This window comes from Pyrgilauda ruficollis, unplaced genomic scaffold (genome assembly GCF_017590135.1).
Source record: "Pyrgilauda ruficollis isolate IOZ18807 unplaced genomic scaffold, ASM1759013v1 scaffold86, whole genome shotgun sequence".
Lineage (NCBI taxonomy): Eukaryota > Metazoa > Chordata > Aves > Passeriformes > Passeridae > Pyrgilauda > Pyrgilauda ruficollis.
In genome coordinates this window covers 736,199-753,552 of record NW_024530599.1, presented here as the reverse complement: position 1 = coordinate 753,552, position 17,354 = coordinate 736,199, and the positions used below count along the sequence as shown (strand labels likewise).

Genomic DNA, 17,354 nt, shown 5'->3' with positions numbered 1-17,354 from the left:
CCAGAAATTTTATAATTTTTAATAGCAGTCCTTGGTGATATGATACATGCACCGAAAAAAAATCAAAATAAAAGTAAAAATCAGTGGGGTATGTCAAATTAAGAACATAACCTTCACTGACTCTAAGTGTGTAAAAATAAATGTATAATAAGAAGTTTAGTGTGAGTCAGAAAAAGGAATATTTTTAAGCATGTTACTTACAGCTTGAAAATTCCAGTGGGCAGGAATGGACATCCATTGGGAAGTTGTGTAACTGTAGCTGACACTCAGCATCAATTGTCAGCCTGAGAAGAAAAAGATCAGGATATATATATATATATATGTATAAAGTAAAGTATTGCTATCTATGTAATTACTGGAATATTCCAAGCATAGCAATACATCATGGTTACTGATAAGCAATATTTCTTTTTTGGTTCCATAGACCCTGATCTTCTACTTTCTGGACTGTGTAATACAAGAAGGTATTAAAGTTCTGTTCCTGTGCATCTGAAATGGCAGCATTACTCATGACTGACAAATCCATAGGTAGGTAGATATACAGGTCATCTCATGAGCAGTGACAAATCTTTGTGTCACAACATGCCATAAAGCATTAGGAAAATGTATTTTATGTGACAAAGATTCTATTTCAGAAATGATGGATAGGAGTCCAAATTTAGACATCTGCATCCAAGCCAGCCATCTAGACTCCCTTCAGAGCTAGTGCAGAGGCGCTCTGAGGATACACTTCCTCTCACTCCAAAATAAGACATTCAAATTTAATCAGAAGAAAAATGTACCAAAAGGTGTTTGTCTCCACTGAATATTAGGAGAGTCTCCATGCTAACTCAGGTAGTGTTGATGCTAAGCTCAGGTAAAGACAATGACTTTCAGAAATCCCAAGTAAGGTGAAATGTACCCTCTGGTGTGCCTCCTAAAAACTCTACCATTTTTATTCACTCCTAGCCCAGCCATGAGCTGCAGGATGCTTGGACTTTGGAAGAGAGGGAAGAGGTGGGGTGAGAGATGGAAAAAGGAAAGGGTGGGGTAAAATGTTTGTTTCACGAGGTGTCTCTGGGAAAGCTGTAGGTTTCTGTTCTTTGCTGATTCTGGGGTGTCTAAATGATGAGCCCTGATTTGTCGCCAGGTTCCTGAATGAAAGTGTTATGGGCAAATGACCCTGAGGTCTCACCCTGTGGGAGTACTGGGACCACCAAGTTAATGGGGAGTCCAAAGACAACTTTTCTGTGTTGGGGATTTAGGAAGAAATCTAATTTCCATGTTTCCCTTCCTCTTCTAATTTTCATCATCTTCAGTACCACAGATACTTGATTTCCTGCTGGGCAGGGTGGTTCTTAATCCTGGGGAGGTGACTGAGAAAACTCAACCAGCCCTTCTGGATCCCTCTTGAGGACAGAAGTTGATCTGGGCTTATCTTTATCAGACTAACTTTGATTTGCATTGGATTTCAATTCTTATTATTCTATTATCTCTTCTGGAAATGCAATATGCAATAAATGTAAAATAACTACAAAATAAAACTCCTTTTTATAATTCAGACATTATAAAACATTAAAAGGTTGTCTTAACCAAAGCTTCACATCTATTCATTAAAATTATGAGTGTACTTTTCTTCAAAACATTTTTTTTGGCAACCAATAGAGTAAAAGCAAAATAAAACTTTGACAAAATGTAGTCTAAAGCTCAGATAATCTTATGTCTATCATCTTTGATTCTATAATCTCATTTTAAGTTTTAAATTCTCTTGGAAAAGTGCTATGTTTATCTGTATTTTACATAAACCCAAATATTATATCACATGCAAGAAAAAGTATATAAAAAAAATCTCACAGGATTTTCACATTTAGGACATATATTATGATCATTTGGAATATGATATTTGAGTTGTTACCTATGGCATACACATAATTATTGCAGAGGTAATTTGTCTTAAAAGAAAAACTATATACATGACTGGGGAACCTGGTCAGGTTGAGCACATCAAGTTCAGATCCATGAAAATTTTGGTGGAATGGGGCATATCCCTAGGTTTGAGTTAAATATTCAATGCTGGGATGGCATAATCTTATTTGCCTAAGATATTTGAGGAATAGATTGCTTTTTCAGGGGGGAGTTTCATCTGATTAGATTAATCAATTCAGAATAAGTGGCCTTTCACATATGTAGTAGCTCCTTTTATACCATCTACTTAATTCAAGGATATTTCACATTTATCAGTTGAAAACAATTAAAAAGTGGAATTGACAAAACCAAGGGTAAACAATAAAAGATACCTGAAAATGAAGACTAATTGCTATAAAAATGCCTATGTTAATGTTAATATAGGAAGGTGACTATTGTGGAGCAAGACAGTACAATATGTAAGAAGAAATAAAACTTCTTATTGTGCCAATATAAAATAAATTTCATACAGTTCATATCTTCTAAATTCTTCCCTTTTTCAGGGTTGTTTGTGTAAATACATAGGAAAACTCAATATTTTTTCCCTTCAGGTTAAGGGAAAAATGTCAAATTACATAAATTCACAGGATTTTTCTCTTTGGCTTTCCTTGGAAAAAATGAAATTAAAGTTAGGTGTAAATACCTCAAAGTGTAAAGGACTCTGCCATCATTCCAGATCCTGAGCATCCTGTTAGGAGTTGTTATCCAGTGAGCATCAGCCTTCTTGGAATTTCGGAAAAATGTGTCTGGTATCCAGATCTTCCCAACCATGTTGCTGTTTAATCTGAGCACTTTTATGGTGCTGTTGAACTTCAGACGTCTGTCATACCACGTTTGGGCGAAAAATATATCAATTGTATATTCCTGTTGTGTTAACCAGAAATACTGATGAAAACACAGCACTCAGCATTCCACAAAACTCCTGATATGCTTTCCTTAATTTCACATGAAAAAACTGGGAGCTACAGAAGGTGGTACTAGAACTGATAAAACTGATCTCTTTTGGTGAAGTTTTGTGGCATGTTTTACCAAAGATTACTGTTTTAAAACAATTTATTATTTTACCATTGAGGGTAAAACTAAGGTGCACGTGAGCCTTATATGCACCTTTCTAATTCTGTGTCCCCACATCTCAGCCCACACCTGCTCAGGTCAGAGAGCAATTATTATTTCCTTGGATCTAGGACAGGAAAAGCTTGAGCTGACTAGTTGCCTGTGCTCCCTGGTTGATCTCAGAAATGGTGAAGTCTCTGGAGAAGTTCTAGGCCTTTTACCTATTATCTTGTGGTGGAAAAAGTGGTAATATCATCATGAATGGTTTTCCCAATTTTGTAGCAGTCTGGAAGATTGGTTTTATTGGAGTTAAACTGTTGTAAAGCATTTGAGAGCGGAGCACACAAAAATGTGAGGATATGTTAAAAATATTATTTGTGCATTTTCAGCATATAGCTGTTTTCTAACTCGTACAGATTTATAGCTCATAGAGTCCTCCCATCCATAATTAAAATGAGATTTAAAAAGTAATATAGGTATGGCACAACATTAAGAACTAATGGAAGCTTTGTAATGTCAAAATGATGGAGACTTTGTAACAAGGCAAATGGGCAATCCTTTACCTACCATATTGATAGCATTCACAGGGCCAATGCTATTTACGTACATGTCAGTGTGAATTATTGTCGGTTTAACTGCAAGAGAAACAACAAGAATCAGTAACCAATGAAGGTCAAAATCAACTATGTGAAAGTCAAGCACGAGCATGTTACTATGGCATCTCTCTGTGGTTGTGTCACATTTAAATATGCATATAAAATAAATACAATTTTTCAGCAATGTCTTCAGTTCAAAATTAGTTGGAGACACTGCACAAATTCTTGTATCATTTATTCTATCAAAACAAATTCCCTTTGATATGCTGTGAGAACAAATACTGAAACAAGTGTTCATAGCCTAGAGAGGCTCGTCTGACTGAGAGGATCTGCATTTTGTCTCAGGTCACAGCAGAGCATCAAAACAAAACACTATCAACAAAAGCAAACTTATTTCTCTTATGATGCCTTGCATCACTGTTTTTACATTGTAGTGCCAAATGCAATGCCACATGACTGCTGTGACCTGCATAGGTGGCTGTAGATAAGTAACAATTTTGCGAGCCCAAAGCCAAAATACTTAAGGCTCTAAGGCAGAAATTAAGAATAGTTGTTACATTAAATTATTTTGAAATCACTCCATTTCAGCTTTATTCTTCTTATATACCTTGGCTACAGCATGTTTGTTTTTATCCCAGGTGATTTTAGGGATGCTTTACTTCTTTTCTGTTTCTAAAGTCTTGGTTTAAGTGAAGACAAATTCCTCTGCTAAATTACACTGTATACATACACTGAAGGTTAAAGACTCATGTTATCCTTCCCTGTGAAAAAATCCTTAGTTTATAAGCCACTATAAACTTGTTAGCTTCCTTCATTAACCTTGCTGCTCTCTGCTTTCCTCTGTCTACCTCATCCATGAAATCTGTGCCTTTTTCTATAATCTTATTACTGCTGTATCCTCCTCAGCAGAGGTATAGTCTGCCTGCTCTGTGCTCTCACGGGGCTTCTCAAACTGACTGAGATTTTTTCTTTCGAGTTACCTCAGTAATCAGTGGAGAGGAAGATCCCTCCAAAAGGTGATTGGGTCAAATAAGACTTCCATTCTGAGTGCAGGCTTGGCTCTGTTTACCTACACTGGCTGTGGGAATCATCTGGGCAGATTGGCTTTGCTTGACTGCAGTTATCTTTTGTGAATCTCCTCCTCTGTGCCCCACTCTGTCACCTCCTGCCCAGGCTGCATCAGTGTGTGCAAGCCTGCTGCTGTTGGAGGCTCTGTGTCCATCATATCATACAAGGATTAGGCTGTATTAGCCTCTTTTTGGTCTTTCTTTCCATTGTATTATTCGTGATTCTCTGAGAGAATCTCTTAGGTGCAAAAAAAAAAAAAGATAAAAACTTGCTTTTTCTTTCCCCAGAAGTTAAATTCTGAACATCCTATGCAGGTAAATCATCACAAGCTGCCTGATTCAGCAAATTATAACACTCTTATTAGACGTCTTAGGATAGATTCAGCCATCTTAATTTATGCCAGCCTCCAAAATCATGACTAATTTACATGCCTCTGATGTTTTTCTGCATTGCATTTTAGTCTTGTAACTACTTTGAATGGATTCTGCTTCCTGAGTAGCATAATATGACATGAAAATTCCTTCTCTTCACTGCTTAATCAATAGTGATGTAAAACTAAAACAAACGTACCTCCTATGTCAGGTCTCAATTTGTTGTCATATCCTTCCAGCAAACCATTTAAAATAAGAGTCACATCACTCTCATGGACTTTGGGAGTCAAAACCCAAGTCTTATTTGAAGTGTAATCTTCATAATCATCATCTCCCTTTTGTGTGGAGCTATTAAAGAAACAAAAGTGAAGAAAAGAAAAGCCTTGAAAAATACAAATTTGAAGGTAACTTCTTCTTCAAAAAACACACACACGTTTTATATTTTAATAATACTATAAAAACATTTTTAGAATTTCCCACTTTCAAAATTAGACTCCCAGTAAAGATGCCAAGTAACAGTTGAGGTTACAGTTCACTTTATCAGCATTTCCTTTCAGTATGGTTGAGATCACATTCTGTCTGTTCAGAGGAACAGCAGTGCTTATCACCTTTGTCATGGCTATTTTTTCTCTCATTGACTCAGGTGGGACCTGTTATGAAACAAATCTGTCACTTGGCTTATGCAACTCTCCACCAAAATATCACTTATTATGTACACATTGTTATTGCTTTACTTCTGTTGGAGAGAATGATTTGATGAAACACATTACTGACAAGAGCAATAATTATATTTATTCAGACAAACTTCTCATGCAGCTTTTCTCCACTCGGATGAACTTGAGCTTATTGTGCATTTAGAAAGTTGAGCACAAATTTTTGCCAAGAGTTTTCCTTTTCCCTTTTGCTAACCACAACCCACAGAGGATAAAAAGTCTGGTTGTTGGGGTTTTTCAGAACTATGACAGCAGATCTAATTTAACCTGCTCAGTAGAGTAAAAAAAGCAAGTTCAGAGTCAGAAATGTGTAGACTAGTCTTAATGGATGTTTTGTTTTCCCAAAATCAGTGCTTCCAGTTCTAGAGGAGAACATTGAACCTGCTTTAGAATATGATGTAATCAGATATTTTCATTTCAGAATGTTAGTGATAATCAGCTGAACAGTGCTAGGCAACTATGTTTTTTTTGCATAATATGCCAGTGCCCATCTTTGTGACAAAGTTTAAACACTGCTGGCTAGATATGGAATACCTTAATGATACTGCAAATATCTTAAGCCAGCATATAGAGTGATAGGGTGAAAAGCAGAAAAATAAATTATTTTCCAGCTGCAACTAGAATCTGGAGTGGGAAAGAGCACAGAGTAGCAGATTCTCATGGGAGTTGGATCTTCTGCGTGCCACACAAGACTGAAAGAGGCCCAGCTGGCCATGGCCATGGGTGCAGTAGGGAAGGGACCATTCCTCCCAGAGCCTGAGAGCACCATTTTGTTAACAGCGATCTTCGCTCAGCTGAGGTCATGCCCTCCCTTCCCTGCAGTGCTCTCCTGCCGCATCCAGCTTGTACCACCCAGAGTGCGTGGCCCAAAGGCTTTCCAGTGCTGGTGTTTGGGAGCTGTAAGCCAACTGCACAAATACAGTCTCACTAGGAAAGAGGTTTTGGGTTCTTTCTTCCCCTGGGTGCAGCCTGACAGGGAGGGGCTGTAGCTCTTTCTGCCCCAGTGTAGGACACTGCCTCCCAGGAGGTGCTGAAGGCACAGGGAACTTTCAAGCAGCCTGAGATTGCATAGGGCTGTAGCAACTAGCAATGTGCAGCACGGAGAGAGAGCTGGTCTTGCTGTGAGTTGAGCTGGGAAGCTGCTGATGAATCTGATCTACACCTTTGTTACGTGTGCTGGGTACCAGGCACCGACTGCAGCCTCCAGGCACCGCCTCACCCTCGTGCAGCAGCCGTGGGGTCTGGAGCTTCCCAGGTCAAGAATTGGCAATGCAGCCTCTTCATTCTGGCTGCACAAGCCTGGACTTGTAGTGCTTTATTAGGAATCAAAAGCAAAGTTTTAATTGGCAATATGGTCCATAGTATTCTGCTGGTACTGACAAACAGGCCAATTTAATTAAATTGGGAGGATTTTTTTTTTTTATTCATTTGTCTGGAGTTCAAAGATCTAATTGTAATTCAGAGAAACATAATTGAAGCCAAATTCTCCCTCCTGGAGGAAAGGAAATACTTCTAAATAAAGTCTTTGCAAACAGAAGGCACTAGATGATATGTTTTCAAACTAAGCAAAGTGAATGAAGAAAAATAACTTTATATACAAGAAACCTTATTCCTGTTTTATAACCAATTAAACAACCATTCTCTCAAAAGAATATGTTTTTCTGAATAGAAAAGAAAAATAAATCAAATGCATTCTTTCACAAAGGCAATATGTTACTGAATATCAGTGCAATGAAAAAGCTTCAAAGCTCAAACCAGCTGAGTAGTAGAGTCTGGTCCACTAGACAGTGAAAGATTAGAAGTGTGTTTGTCTAGAAGTTCTCTCAGATCTAGAACAACCTAACTGAACAGCAGTCCACAGTAACTGAAACTTCCATTCCTTCTTGGAACTTACTTGCATGACAGAAACAACTGTTTGTTTGCTCATCTCTCACCTCAAGCCGTTTTGGCAGTCCACATCTCCAAAACCAGCAAATACTGTATGAAATCAGTGGGAGATGGAGGGAAAACACAGCCAATGTATCTGGGGGAAAATGCTACTGAATTCCAGCTTTTATGAGAATTCCACAAGGATAACAAGTGAGCATGGGTATGCAACTGTCTGTCTGTGTAAACCTGCATTCCAGCCAGAAAAATCAGAGGTGCTTCTCTATCCAAATGAGCAGAGCTTTAGCAATGCAATGCCATTAATACAATGAAAATTATAATGACAAAGCCCTTTTCATCTCCTTAAGATTTTCAGATCAGTCCTTCTGATGATATGGCTGAAATTTTTCTAGTGCTTTTAATGTCCAACCCAAATTTGTTAAAGCCTAGATTATACCCAAATGCATATTGAAAACTATTTTTGTTTTTCTGACTGCTAAAAATTTTCAAATCTAGTAATATAGATATGAAGAGAAACACATATTTACCTGTTTGAAAATTAAACTTTAATTTTTTGAAGGTTCATCTTTCTGATACTGATACAAAATCTCACCACTTGAGATATTCCCGCTGTGATATTAATGCCACTGCAAGATGTCTGCAACACTGTTTTACATAAATCCATACATTTCCTTGCTAGAAAAGAGATTACTTAAGAGGGTCAGAACCCAAGCTTGAAACTTCAAGCCATAGAGTAATTAAAGTTGAAGGCACTTTTGGAGGTCATCTGGTCCAATCCCTTCTCAGTTTGCCATCTGAGTCTGTGTGTGGTGGCTCTGATGGTAATCACTGACAAATATAGATATATATCTATATGTATGTAACCACAAATGTTTAATATGCAGGGGGATATTTGTATGTCTTAATTTATTTGAAATATATCTTCACAAAGCAGGAAGAGGGCAGAAATTACTGTTGCTAATAAGCATTTATTAAATTAGATCTGATTTTCTAAATAATATATGCAAAGATCTATGAAATTCTATCTCACTCTAGAATTATATAAAAAATCTCATTCTGCCAGTGAGTTTTTTACCATGTCAGGAGCTAAACTAATGTTTTTTATCTTCCTTCCTAAAACAAACACATAGTAATACTAATCATGCATTGAAGCTGTTGCTCAATTTGTAACATTTATAAAGCTCTTTTGAGTGCTCATTGGTGAGGAGTAACTTTAGCACAAACTGAGGTTGATGCAAACTAAGTATTCAGGAACTTATTCTTCAAATCTTTGCCAGTGCATTTGATCCATGCATTTCTTTGCAATACTCTCTGGGCAACATTTAATCATTTTTGGTGCAAGTGTAATCCCTGTGGGCAGAGGTACCCACTGCAGGTGGAGCTGGGGTCACCAACCAAGGGAAAAAGAATTAATGAAATGATGCTCACTTCCATTGTTAGAGCTTCCTTTGTGGGCCCCTTAGCACTAAAGGCATTATTTCTATACTGGAAATGCATTAAAATTGTAGAAAAGGGTATCTCTGCTGGGAAATCACTGATACATTAGGAAAACAATTTTTTCCCATCTTCCTTATTGATCCTTCTTTAGAAGACATGGTCAAACCCATTACTTAAATGTTTCATTAATGTGCTGATACACCATTCTCTTAGCAGACCAAAGCCACAGAAGTCCACATTATAGTTAGGGAATATATATATATATATATATATATTATTAGATTCAGCATGATTTCTTTTCTTTTGTGCTTTCATTTCCCTTGAAGTTAGTATGATTCCTATGTAAACATAATCTTCACTTTAGTAAAACTTAGTAAATAATTATATTAATGGTATATAACTGTCCTACATTATTATGCTTTCAAGCCTATTGGCTTAAATTCTTTAGTTCAAAAATTAATATAGGTTACCCATTTCAAAACTACTGTGTTTTAGTTAATACCTAATATAAAGTCAACACTATAATTTTGGATGATCTCTGCTGTCATCTCTATATCAGAGACAATCTAATGTGAGTTCCAGGAGAATCATATGTAATGCTTCTTGGAAAGACAGTAGGTATCTACAGAGGTAGAGATAGGCCATGCATTATATAATAACACAGCAGCAATAATTTTATAGTCTGAGTTGGAGGATAGATTGAGCACATCTTATTTAAGCAGTGAGCAGTAACTCTCAAACAGTATTACTTTGAAATAAGGTATTACTTCCTAATCCACAAAAATGTGATTTTCACAACTTGTTACAAGGAGCAGAAGAGAAAGGAACTCTTCTCTGGCAAAAAAACCTTTCACAGCTGGTCAGTCTTTCAGCCTTCAGATATGAGGTCATATATTAACTCCTCAAAATCTCCGTAGTTCCAGTGACTTTAAATGAGTTATGCCAGCTTGTACCTGCTGTGGCTCTGTAATCTAATTTTTCTGAGTATACAAAATTAATTTTAACTATAACCAAGAATTTTATTGTGAAACTTCACCTAATTAATTGCTAATATTGCATTGTTGTTTACAAGCAGAATCAGAGTAGCTACTAGGTGCTTAAAGGAAAAGACCTGTAGCACTATTGAATAGGTAATGCCTAAATAATTTAAATCTAATTAAAAATTTAAATTTATTTTTCAAAAAATCTGGGCAACTTCATCTTTACACAAAGTAAGTTATAGAGTAAGCTATAGCGTAAGCTGCAAAGGTTTAATAAACTATTTCATCATAAACTGAGTTTTCTTTTGAAAGCACTAATGTTTTCTACATCTCAGGGAATAACTGAAACAAGACTTGCCAGTTCACCTAACTGTTTAACTAGCACTGTTTTATTTAATGAAGAGTCAAATTCAATTCATTCTCTGATGTGCATAAAAAATTACCTTAATCTATAGGTCATACATTATTCATGGTGGCAGCAGGGTCAGTGGGAAGGAAAGATCTATTCCAGGTTCCCAGTGTGGGTACAGAGATGCTGTGTGCAGATGTGACATTAGAACGTGGAGATGGCAGATGTGGAAGAGAATACAGTGTCTCTGGAAATCTAACCATGTCTAAATTCTCCCTTGCTGACTCTCATTTTTTGATTGAAGCAGAAAATGTTTTCACAAAGCTGTGCCATGGATTCTCTTGTCCTGTTTGTGTTTCTGTTCTGTCCGTTTGTGTTGTTTAAATCCCAAGGCTAAGTGTAGGAATGAGTTTCTGTTCTTGCCATAAAAATGGCACCTATTTTCTCTTTTACTATTAAATGCTCCTCACAAATACCCAACCTGCAATTTTATTAGGACTGCAAATCATGTAATGCAAAGATTAATCTCTTCCCAAATAATTTCCCACATCAAAGATGGAAACTCAGATGCTTTTCTTGGAGAGGAGAAGATCCAGTCAGTTATCAGAAGTTACATAAAAGAAAATGAAGTTGAAAAATTTGGGCTAAGAAACCACTGAGAAGCTGTCTTGTACTCCCTTCACCTAGATTTGTGATGCTTCTGCAACTCCAATTCTGGATGAAGCTATAGTGTTCCAGAAGAGCCTGAAATCCTGGATTCACAGTTTTCAGCAAAGGCTACAAGGGTGTATGAGCTGTATTTTGGCCATTTGTTGTAGTCATGTAGTAAGGGAGGTTGAGGAAGCTCACAGGAGGAAAGAAAATAATTTTGACCTCTATTCAGTGGTTGGGGTGGGGTGGATTTTAGGTAGGTCACCTGTAGAAGACAGTTTATTTCCTAGGCACTGCTTCTGCTGCAGCTATCATTCTGTGTACTACTCAAATTATGTAATGTAGTTAAAATCTTGGCCTGAAATGATTATTTAAAACAAAGCAAAGGTACATTTTTCTGTCATCCCTAAGTCACAGAGGGACTGGAGCACATATGAAAATAATTATTAAAAGAATATTACCGTTCTCATAAAGAAATAGGTACAGCTGAAAAGCTTAGAATATGGGACTGAGCACACAAGTCTCAAAATGGTTTTTTTTTTCAAGGGCTAGAAATTACGAGAAGAGCACAAATTAATGCTCCCAGCAATGACTTCTCAGTCATCTTTACTGAACATGAAGGCCCCAAACTGCCAGCAATCAGTCATTCATGAAAACTTTGCCTGCCCTGAGATGTAAGGCTGTCTGGATTCCTGTGAGCATTTACATTCTGTTCCCCTGAAGAGAAGACACCAGGCAGCACAGCACCTATGGATCATGCTGTGGATTTCACAAGCTTTCCTGTAGTCATTCAGCAACTCCCAGCAGCCTCAGTGCTGCTTGTCAGTCATTTTGAGCAAAGCAGTGCAGTTCTGAAACCTCTTCACAGGCTTCTAAAATATTATATGGCAGTGGTGGTTTTGTATAAGTGTCTATAAAACTGTCAGTCATAGCAGACTGGTTTAGCTTCCAGTCCTTTAATTTCTTGTCCAAGACATGCACTCACATTAACTACTGCACTTGAGATGTAATAAGTTTTAGCTATTTGTAACTATTGTTAAAACATCTATTTTCCATATTTTCACATTCAGCTGAATTTGGCTACAGCAAATGTTTATAAAGAAAGGTTTAAAATGAAAAAAATAACTTGGTTTGTGTTTTGTTTCATTCCTGTCAGTTCATGAAAACACTTTTTAAAAAAGCCCTTTGGAGTGCATTTATTGAGAGTGCTAACAATAAACTTTCTGGTTTGCAGTATTTACAGTGTTTTCTAGTTCACTGTGCTGAAAAATTGTAGTGCAATTCTTGCATTGCACAACTGATTGGATTCAAGTCATGAGTGACCATGAGGGTTATTGTCCCTTTTAAAATATTTCTAGTTGCAACAATATGGGCTCACAGCCAGTTGTCACAAAAATTACCAGAAACAGAGAGCAGTGTTAGCAGCTCTGGCAAAGAACCAAAATCTGGTGTAGCACCCAGTCTAGAATCTGTTTCTCCAGCAGACCATTGAGGTATATTGTTAAATAAATTGATAGTGGTTATCCATCACCAGGTCTATCAGAACAGATTGGTGTTATTAACCAAAGCTGAATTACACCACAATATAAAACTCGTGGGTACAGAGAGGAATTGTATTGTACCCCGAGGGAGGATAGCGAAGTGTAAAGAGATGAAGGAAACTTTAGGCCAGTAAGAAATAGAAAGATAATTATAGAAACAAGCATACATCATTCATTTTGAACAGCCTGAGCTTGAAGTGCAGCATTTATAGCTACTAGAGCTCTGGAGGAGTCTCAGATGTGATCAGATGATTCAGATATTCCTCCATAGCTTAAGATGATTATTTCAATTTTTTTTTTTATTTTTTTTTTGAGCTGGAATTTTATATGACTATGTTTCTTTATATTTTATTTACTGGAGGTTATATAATCTACTTCTGTATCTGTTTTCACTGTTGTTATGGATATTTGTGTTAGCAGTGAGCAAAACATTAGAAACAAACAGAAAAGGGAGAAATATTTGCAGCTATTCTTCTGCATAAATTGTAGGGTTAACTTGAGTTGATCTGCTTTATTTGAAAGTATCTAGCTATATCTAAGTGTAAAGGGTTTAATCTTGGAATTGTGTGAACCTCAGAAGGTTTCTTTTTTGTTTTACTTTCATTTTTTGCCACTCGTCTCCCATCCCATCCCCTTCTCTCCTTTTTCAAAATTTTAACCATTCTATGCATCTCCCAATGTGAAATCTAAGGAACATGGAGCATGATTTTTGCCTGTTGCTATTACTCAGCTCCTGTAGATTGCCACTATACCTAACAAATCTCAAGAGAAGGAGTAAACAACCGCTACTGAAATGTGATTTGACTAGGTCGGTTTTAGCTTGAGCTCACTTCATTTTTTCTGGCTGTGTTTCATTGTATATAATTGTCATTTGTTAGTATTCCCTGTGATATCTCTTCCCCAATGATGTACATTGCTTTTATAAATGATTGCTCTAAAATCTCACTATAAATTAAAAAGCTCAATTCTCTTCTCAGTGAGTAAGATTAGGAAAACATGAATGCCCTCCAGCCATCTATTTAAAAAACATTAACTCAAAACCCCCAATCCTATTGCTCAATTAGACTTGAGAAATCAAAAAATAGGTTCTTGTTCTGTAGTACCCTATGAGGCACACATAGTTGTGTTTTTTCAAAATTCTTGCATGATTTTTTTCTGTATTTTGTCTGCATGGTAATTTCACCCAGAAGGAAGTCACTTCTGGAATCAATCACTCATGATGTAGTCATCTTCTTATCACTATCTGTCAGTGTTTAAAAACAAACATGTGAGGTGCTAGAAATGTCAACAGTTTTTCTTATTGAGTAGCAATCCTGAGCATTTTTTTCAAATTTAAAATACTTTTTTTTTAAATTGGTCTACTATCATGAGCTATAATTCAACTAAGGCTGAACGTAGATTCATGTTAAGCTGAGTATAAATCCTTATTAGAATTCAGTCTATCAGGGAGTGTTTTCATTCTCATCTTCTCCATCTCAGTACTCAGAAGAGCTCTATAATGAAGTGTTCCTGGTGTTGGGCTGGGAGCCAGGAACATGGAATGCTTACCCCAGCTAAAGGACCAGTGTCCTACTTGCTGTGCTAAGCCAAGTGATATCTTCTCTGCATGTGAGTGTAAACCATTTTTACAACATTCATAAACACATAAATATCCCTTATTATGTGTGTTTGATGAAGACTAAGTATGATGCTGAACCATCTCACGATGGAGGAGGAAACAATCCCTAACCATTCCTTAGGGAATGACTTTGCATTGTGCTTACCAGCACATTAAAGCCCATGTTGTTGGTAAAGCAAGTGGGTCAGGTAAGTCCTCAACGTTTAGGGAGCCAGTCAAAAAAAAAATTGAAACTAGTATAGGTTTATTCTGAGTGTATTAATAATTCTTTCTTCTCTCAGATCATGGAAGTACCATTACTGGAATGTTTTTAGATAGAAAGGCATCTGAATAAAGAGCTGAATGAACAGAAAATAGCTGCTCAATACACATGTCTGTAATTACATCATGATGTAGCTAACTCATTCACAAAATAAGAGTAAGCAAATAGTGAAAATTAAACTGGTTTTTGTTGTTTCTTTTTTAAACAATGCTTCTGATTTAACTTCATTTTTAATGCATGGTAACCAATAGTAACCCATGTGTTCCCACATAAACTGACTTATATCATGCAAGACGCTGTTTGCACTCATGCTCATAAAACAGACTGTGCAGAGGTGGATGTGGAATTTAGTTCTGATAACAGGGTAGATGTGTGATACATTAAGAATGTAAGTGGCAAACTAATGTCTCTATGTCAGCTGAATAGGAAAATCATCAACAAGTGTTCTGCAATTCCCCTATGGAATTTATTTGTTTTGATGGATTTTCTTTGGTGGATGGTACTATCAGGATGGCTTCATGTCAGGGTCTCCTTAATCCTGTGGGATATATAAGCATGCCAGCTTCTGGGTGAGGACTGCCAGCACCTGTGCTCTAAAATGCACCCAGGCAGGGTTTCTCTACCCACCCACACCCTGGAGAAAAGGAGGCTTAGGGGGGACCTTATCCCTCCCTACATCTCCCTGACAGGAGGTTATAGCCGGCTGGGGGTCAGTCTCCTGTGCCAGGTAACAAGGGACAGCACAAGAGGGAACAGCCTCAGGTTGCAGCAGGGTTGCAGGTTGCATTAGGTTGGATGTTAGGAAAAATTTCTTCACTGGAAGGGTCGTCAGGCATTGGAAGAGACTGCCAGGGAAGTGCTGGAGTCACCAGCCCAGAAGTATTCAAGCCATGTGGATGTGATTCTTGGGGACATAGTTTAGTGGTGAACATGGCAGCATGGGGTTAATGACAGGGCTCAATGGTTTTGGAAGCCTTTTCCAGCCTTAATTATTCCATGATCCTGTGCCTTTACCCTGCCATGCTGCATTCCAAGTCCACTTCTCCCTGCCTCTGCTGTTGTAGCAGCCTTGTATTTCTCAGCACTGCACAATGATGTCAGTAACTCGTTCTCCATGGAGTCATGGCTTGTTATTATTGTCTAAATAAAACTCTGGTTGTACCATACAAAAAGTCAAATAAATTAGCCATAGATGCCTGGTTAATTAGATAAATGACTGTGGCAGCTAAACCAAGTAAAAGGGAGCTGTGGGCAGGTCAAGAGGAGTTCAGACCCTGACGAGCCTCTGTCCTGAGGCCATGCTGGCTCTGTGCAAAGCAGTGCCTGTGGTGTGTTGCTGAGCTGCAGCTGCAGTTCACACATGGTGCTTCCAAAAATCATCACATAAATTGTGATGCAAAGCTGCTGCATCGTACTAGCTTATTTATGCCCCACTTTTCCAGAGACAATTTCAAAAAGAAATGCTGGGGTCCTGAAAATTTTCTAAAAAGCTTGCTTTGGATCCACAGAACGAAAATCTCACTATTCAACTATTTTCAGCTATCTCACTATATTCATCTTTTTATGCAAGAATTTCAGAACCTTTTTTCTGAAAGAATTGTGAATTATTTTAAAAGTCCTAACTAATAAATATGATGGTGAATCATATTTATTTTATTTTAGTAAGAATAATTTTATTTTATTAATTTTATTTTAGTGAGAAGAAACTGTGTATGGTCTCACTTAGTGTCTTATCTTTCTTCTTTTTTTATCAATCTCCAGTAAGTAAAATGTAAGGCACATAACATGCAAATTCTACCTAGCTCTGAAGTTTTTGACGTTTGAGTGGGCTCTAGGCATAATGATCACTGCAAAGCCAATCTTCCCATCCCTTGAATTTGAATGTGACTATTAAAGCTCGTCAAAACACCAGGAAAGTAGGAGCAATTTCTATTCCATACACATACAAACATATATCTCCCAGAATTCTTTTTTTTCCTCCACAAATATTTTGGCATACCTTTTTTACTCTCGTCAGCATTATAGAATTTTACTTCATAAACTGTCATTGCTCTGATTATGGTCAGAGAAGTTTTTCCTTGTAAAAAGAAATGAAAATTTTACAGAGAAAGATAGAAACTTCTTTTATAAGTAGATGTTGTTCAGGGCTGGAGAATGCTGGGTGCCTCATAATTGGAAAAGAGAGCAATAATAAGAAAAATAACCAAGTATGAGTGGGTTTGATTAATGTGTATAACTGGCTACTATACAGTCATAGTATGGGTATAACCATAGACATATTCTGGAAGCATTATTTTGAAACACTGCATTGGGAGCCAAGTTTATCCAGCACTATTACCAATTTATTTCTGAAATTTCTGGAGAGAAGAAACCATGTTAAGGTCTAAGAGATGTAGACTCATGTAGCTAGAGTTTAAAAATATGTTTAGCAATGGATTAATACAGGGTGCTGAAGATGCTACAGAGAATGATAAAAAGTCCAGAAAGACATACAGTGGTGAAAATATTTCCTTCAGTTTCAGAGATTATATAAGAGGATTTTCTTTTTTCCTTGTCTCCTCATCTCCTGCAGCTCTGTACTGTGGCTAAGTCAAAGGATCCACGAAATGTGCTGCAGAGTGTTTCAGTTGAATATCTAAGTGTCTGTGTATTCAGGCCACAATGTCCAGTTCCTCATCAGGTTTCCCTGGCACCATCAGAGCTCTGTAGAGCAGCCACTATGGCACAACAGCAAGGAGCTTTAAAGACCAAGCAGGGATAGGCAGATGTTACCAGCTGGCATTACCAGGTCATCTTGGATTAGTCCATGGCCAGCTGTGAGGCCTCCTCAGAGAGATGTAAGCACCAGTGGGGTCATTTATGGAGTCTGTACTTGTGAGCATTG

General features: G+C 37.3%; 1 protein-coding gene across 4 annotated transcripts in view; it reads right to left on the bottom strand.

Annotated features, from left to right (window-relative positions):
* GABRG2 (gamma-aminobutyric acid type A receptor subunit gamma2) overlaps nucleotides 1-3,621 on the bottom strand; it is a 34,563-nt gene extending 30,942 nt beyond the window's left edge. For all 4 annotated transcript variants that reach the window (XM_041487993.1, XM_041487995.1, XM_041487994.1 and 1 more), the window contains exons 1-3: nucleotides 3,565-3,621; nucleotides 2,588-2,808; nucleotides 202-284 (exon numbers count right to left, since the gene is read on the bottom strand). In XM_041487993.1, the coding sequence (XP_041343927.1) occupies nucleotides 202-284; nucleotides 2,588-2,808; nucleotides 3,565-3,606 (346 nt within the window). In that variant the 5' untranslated portion in view covers nucleotides 3,607-3,621. The remainder of the gene's footprint in view (nucleotides 1-201; nucleotides 285-2,587; nucleotides 2,809-3,564) is intronic.
* Between the last annotated feature and the right edge of the window lie 13,733 nt (nucleotides 3,622-17,354).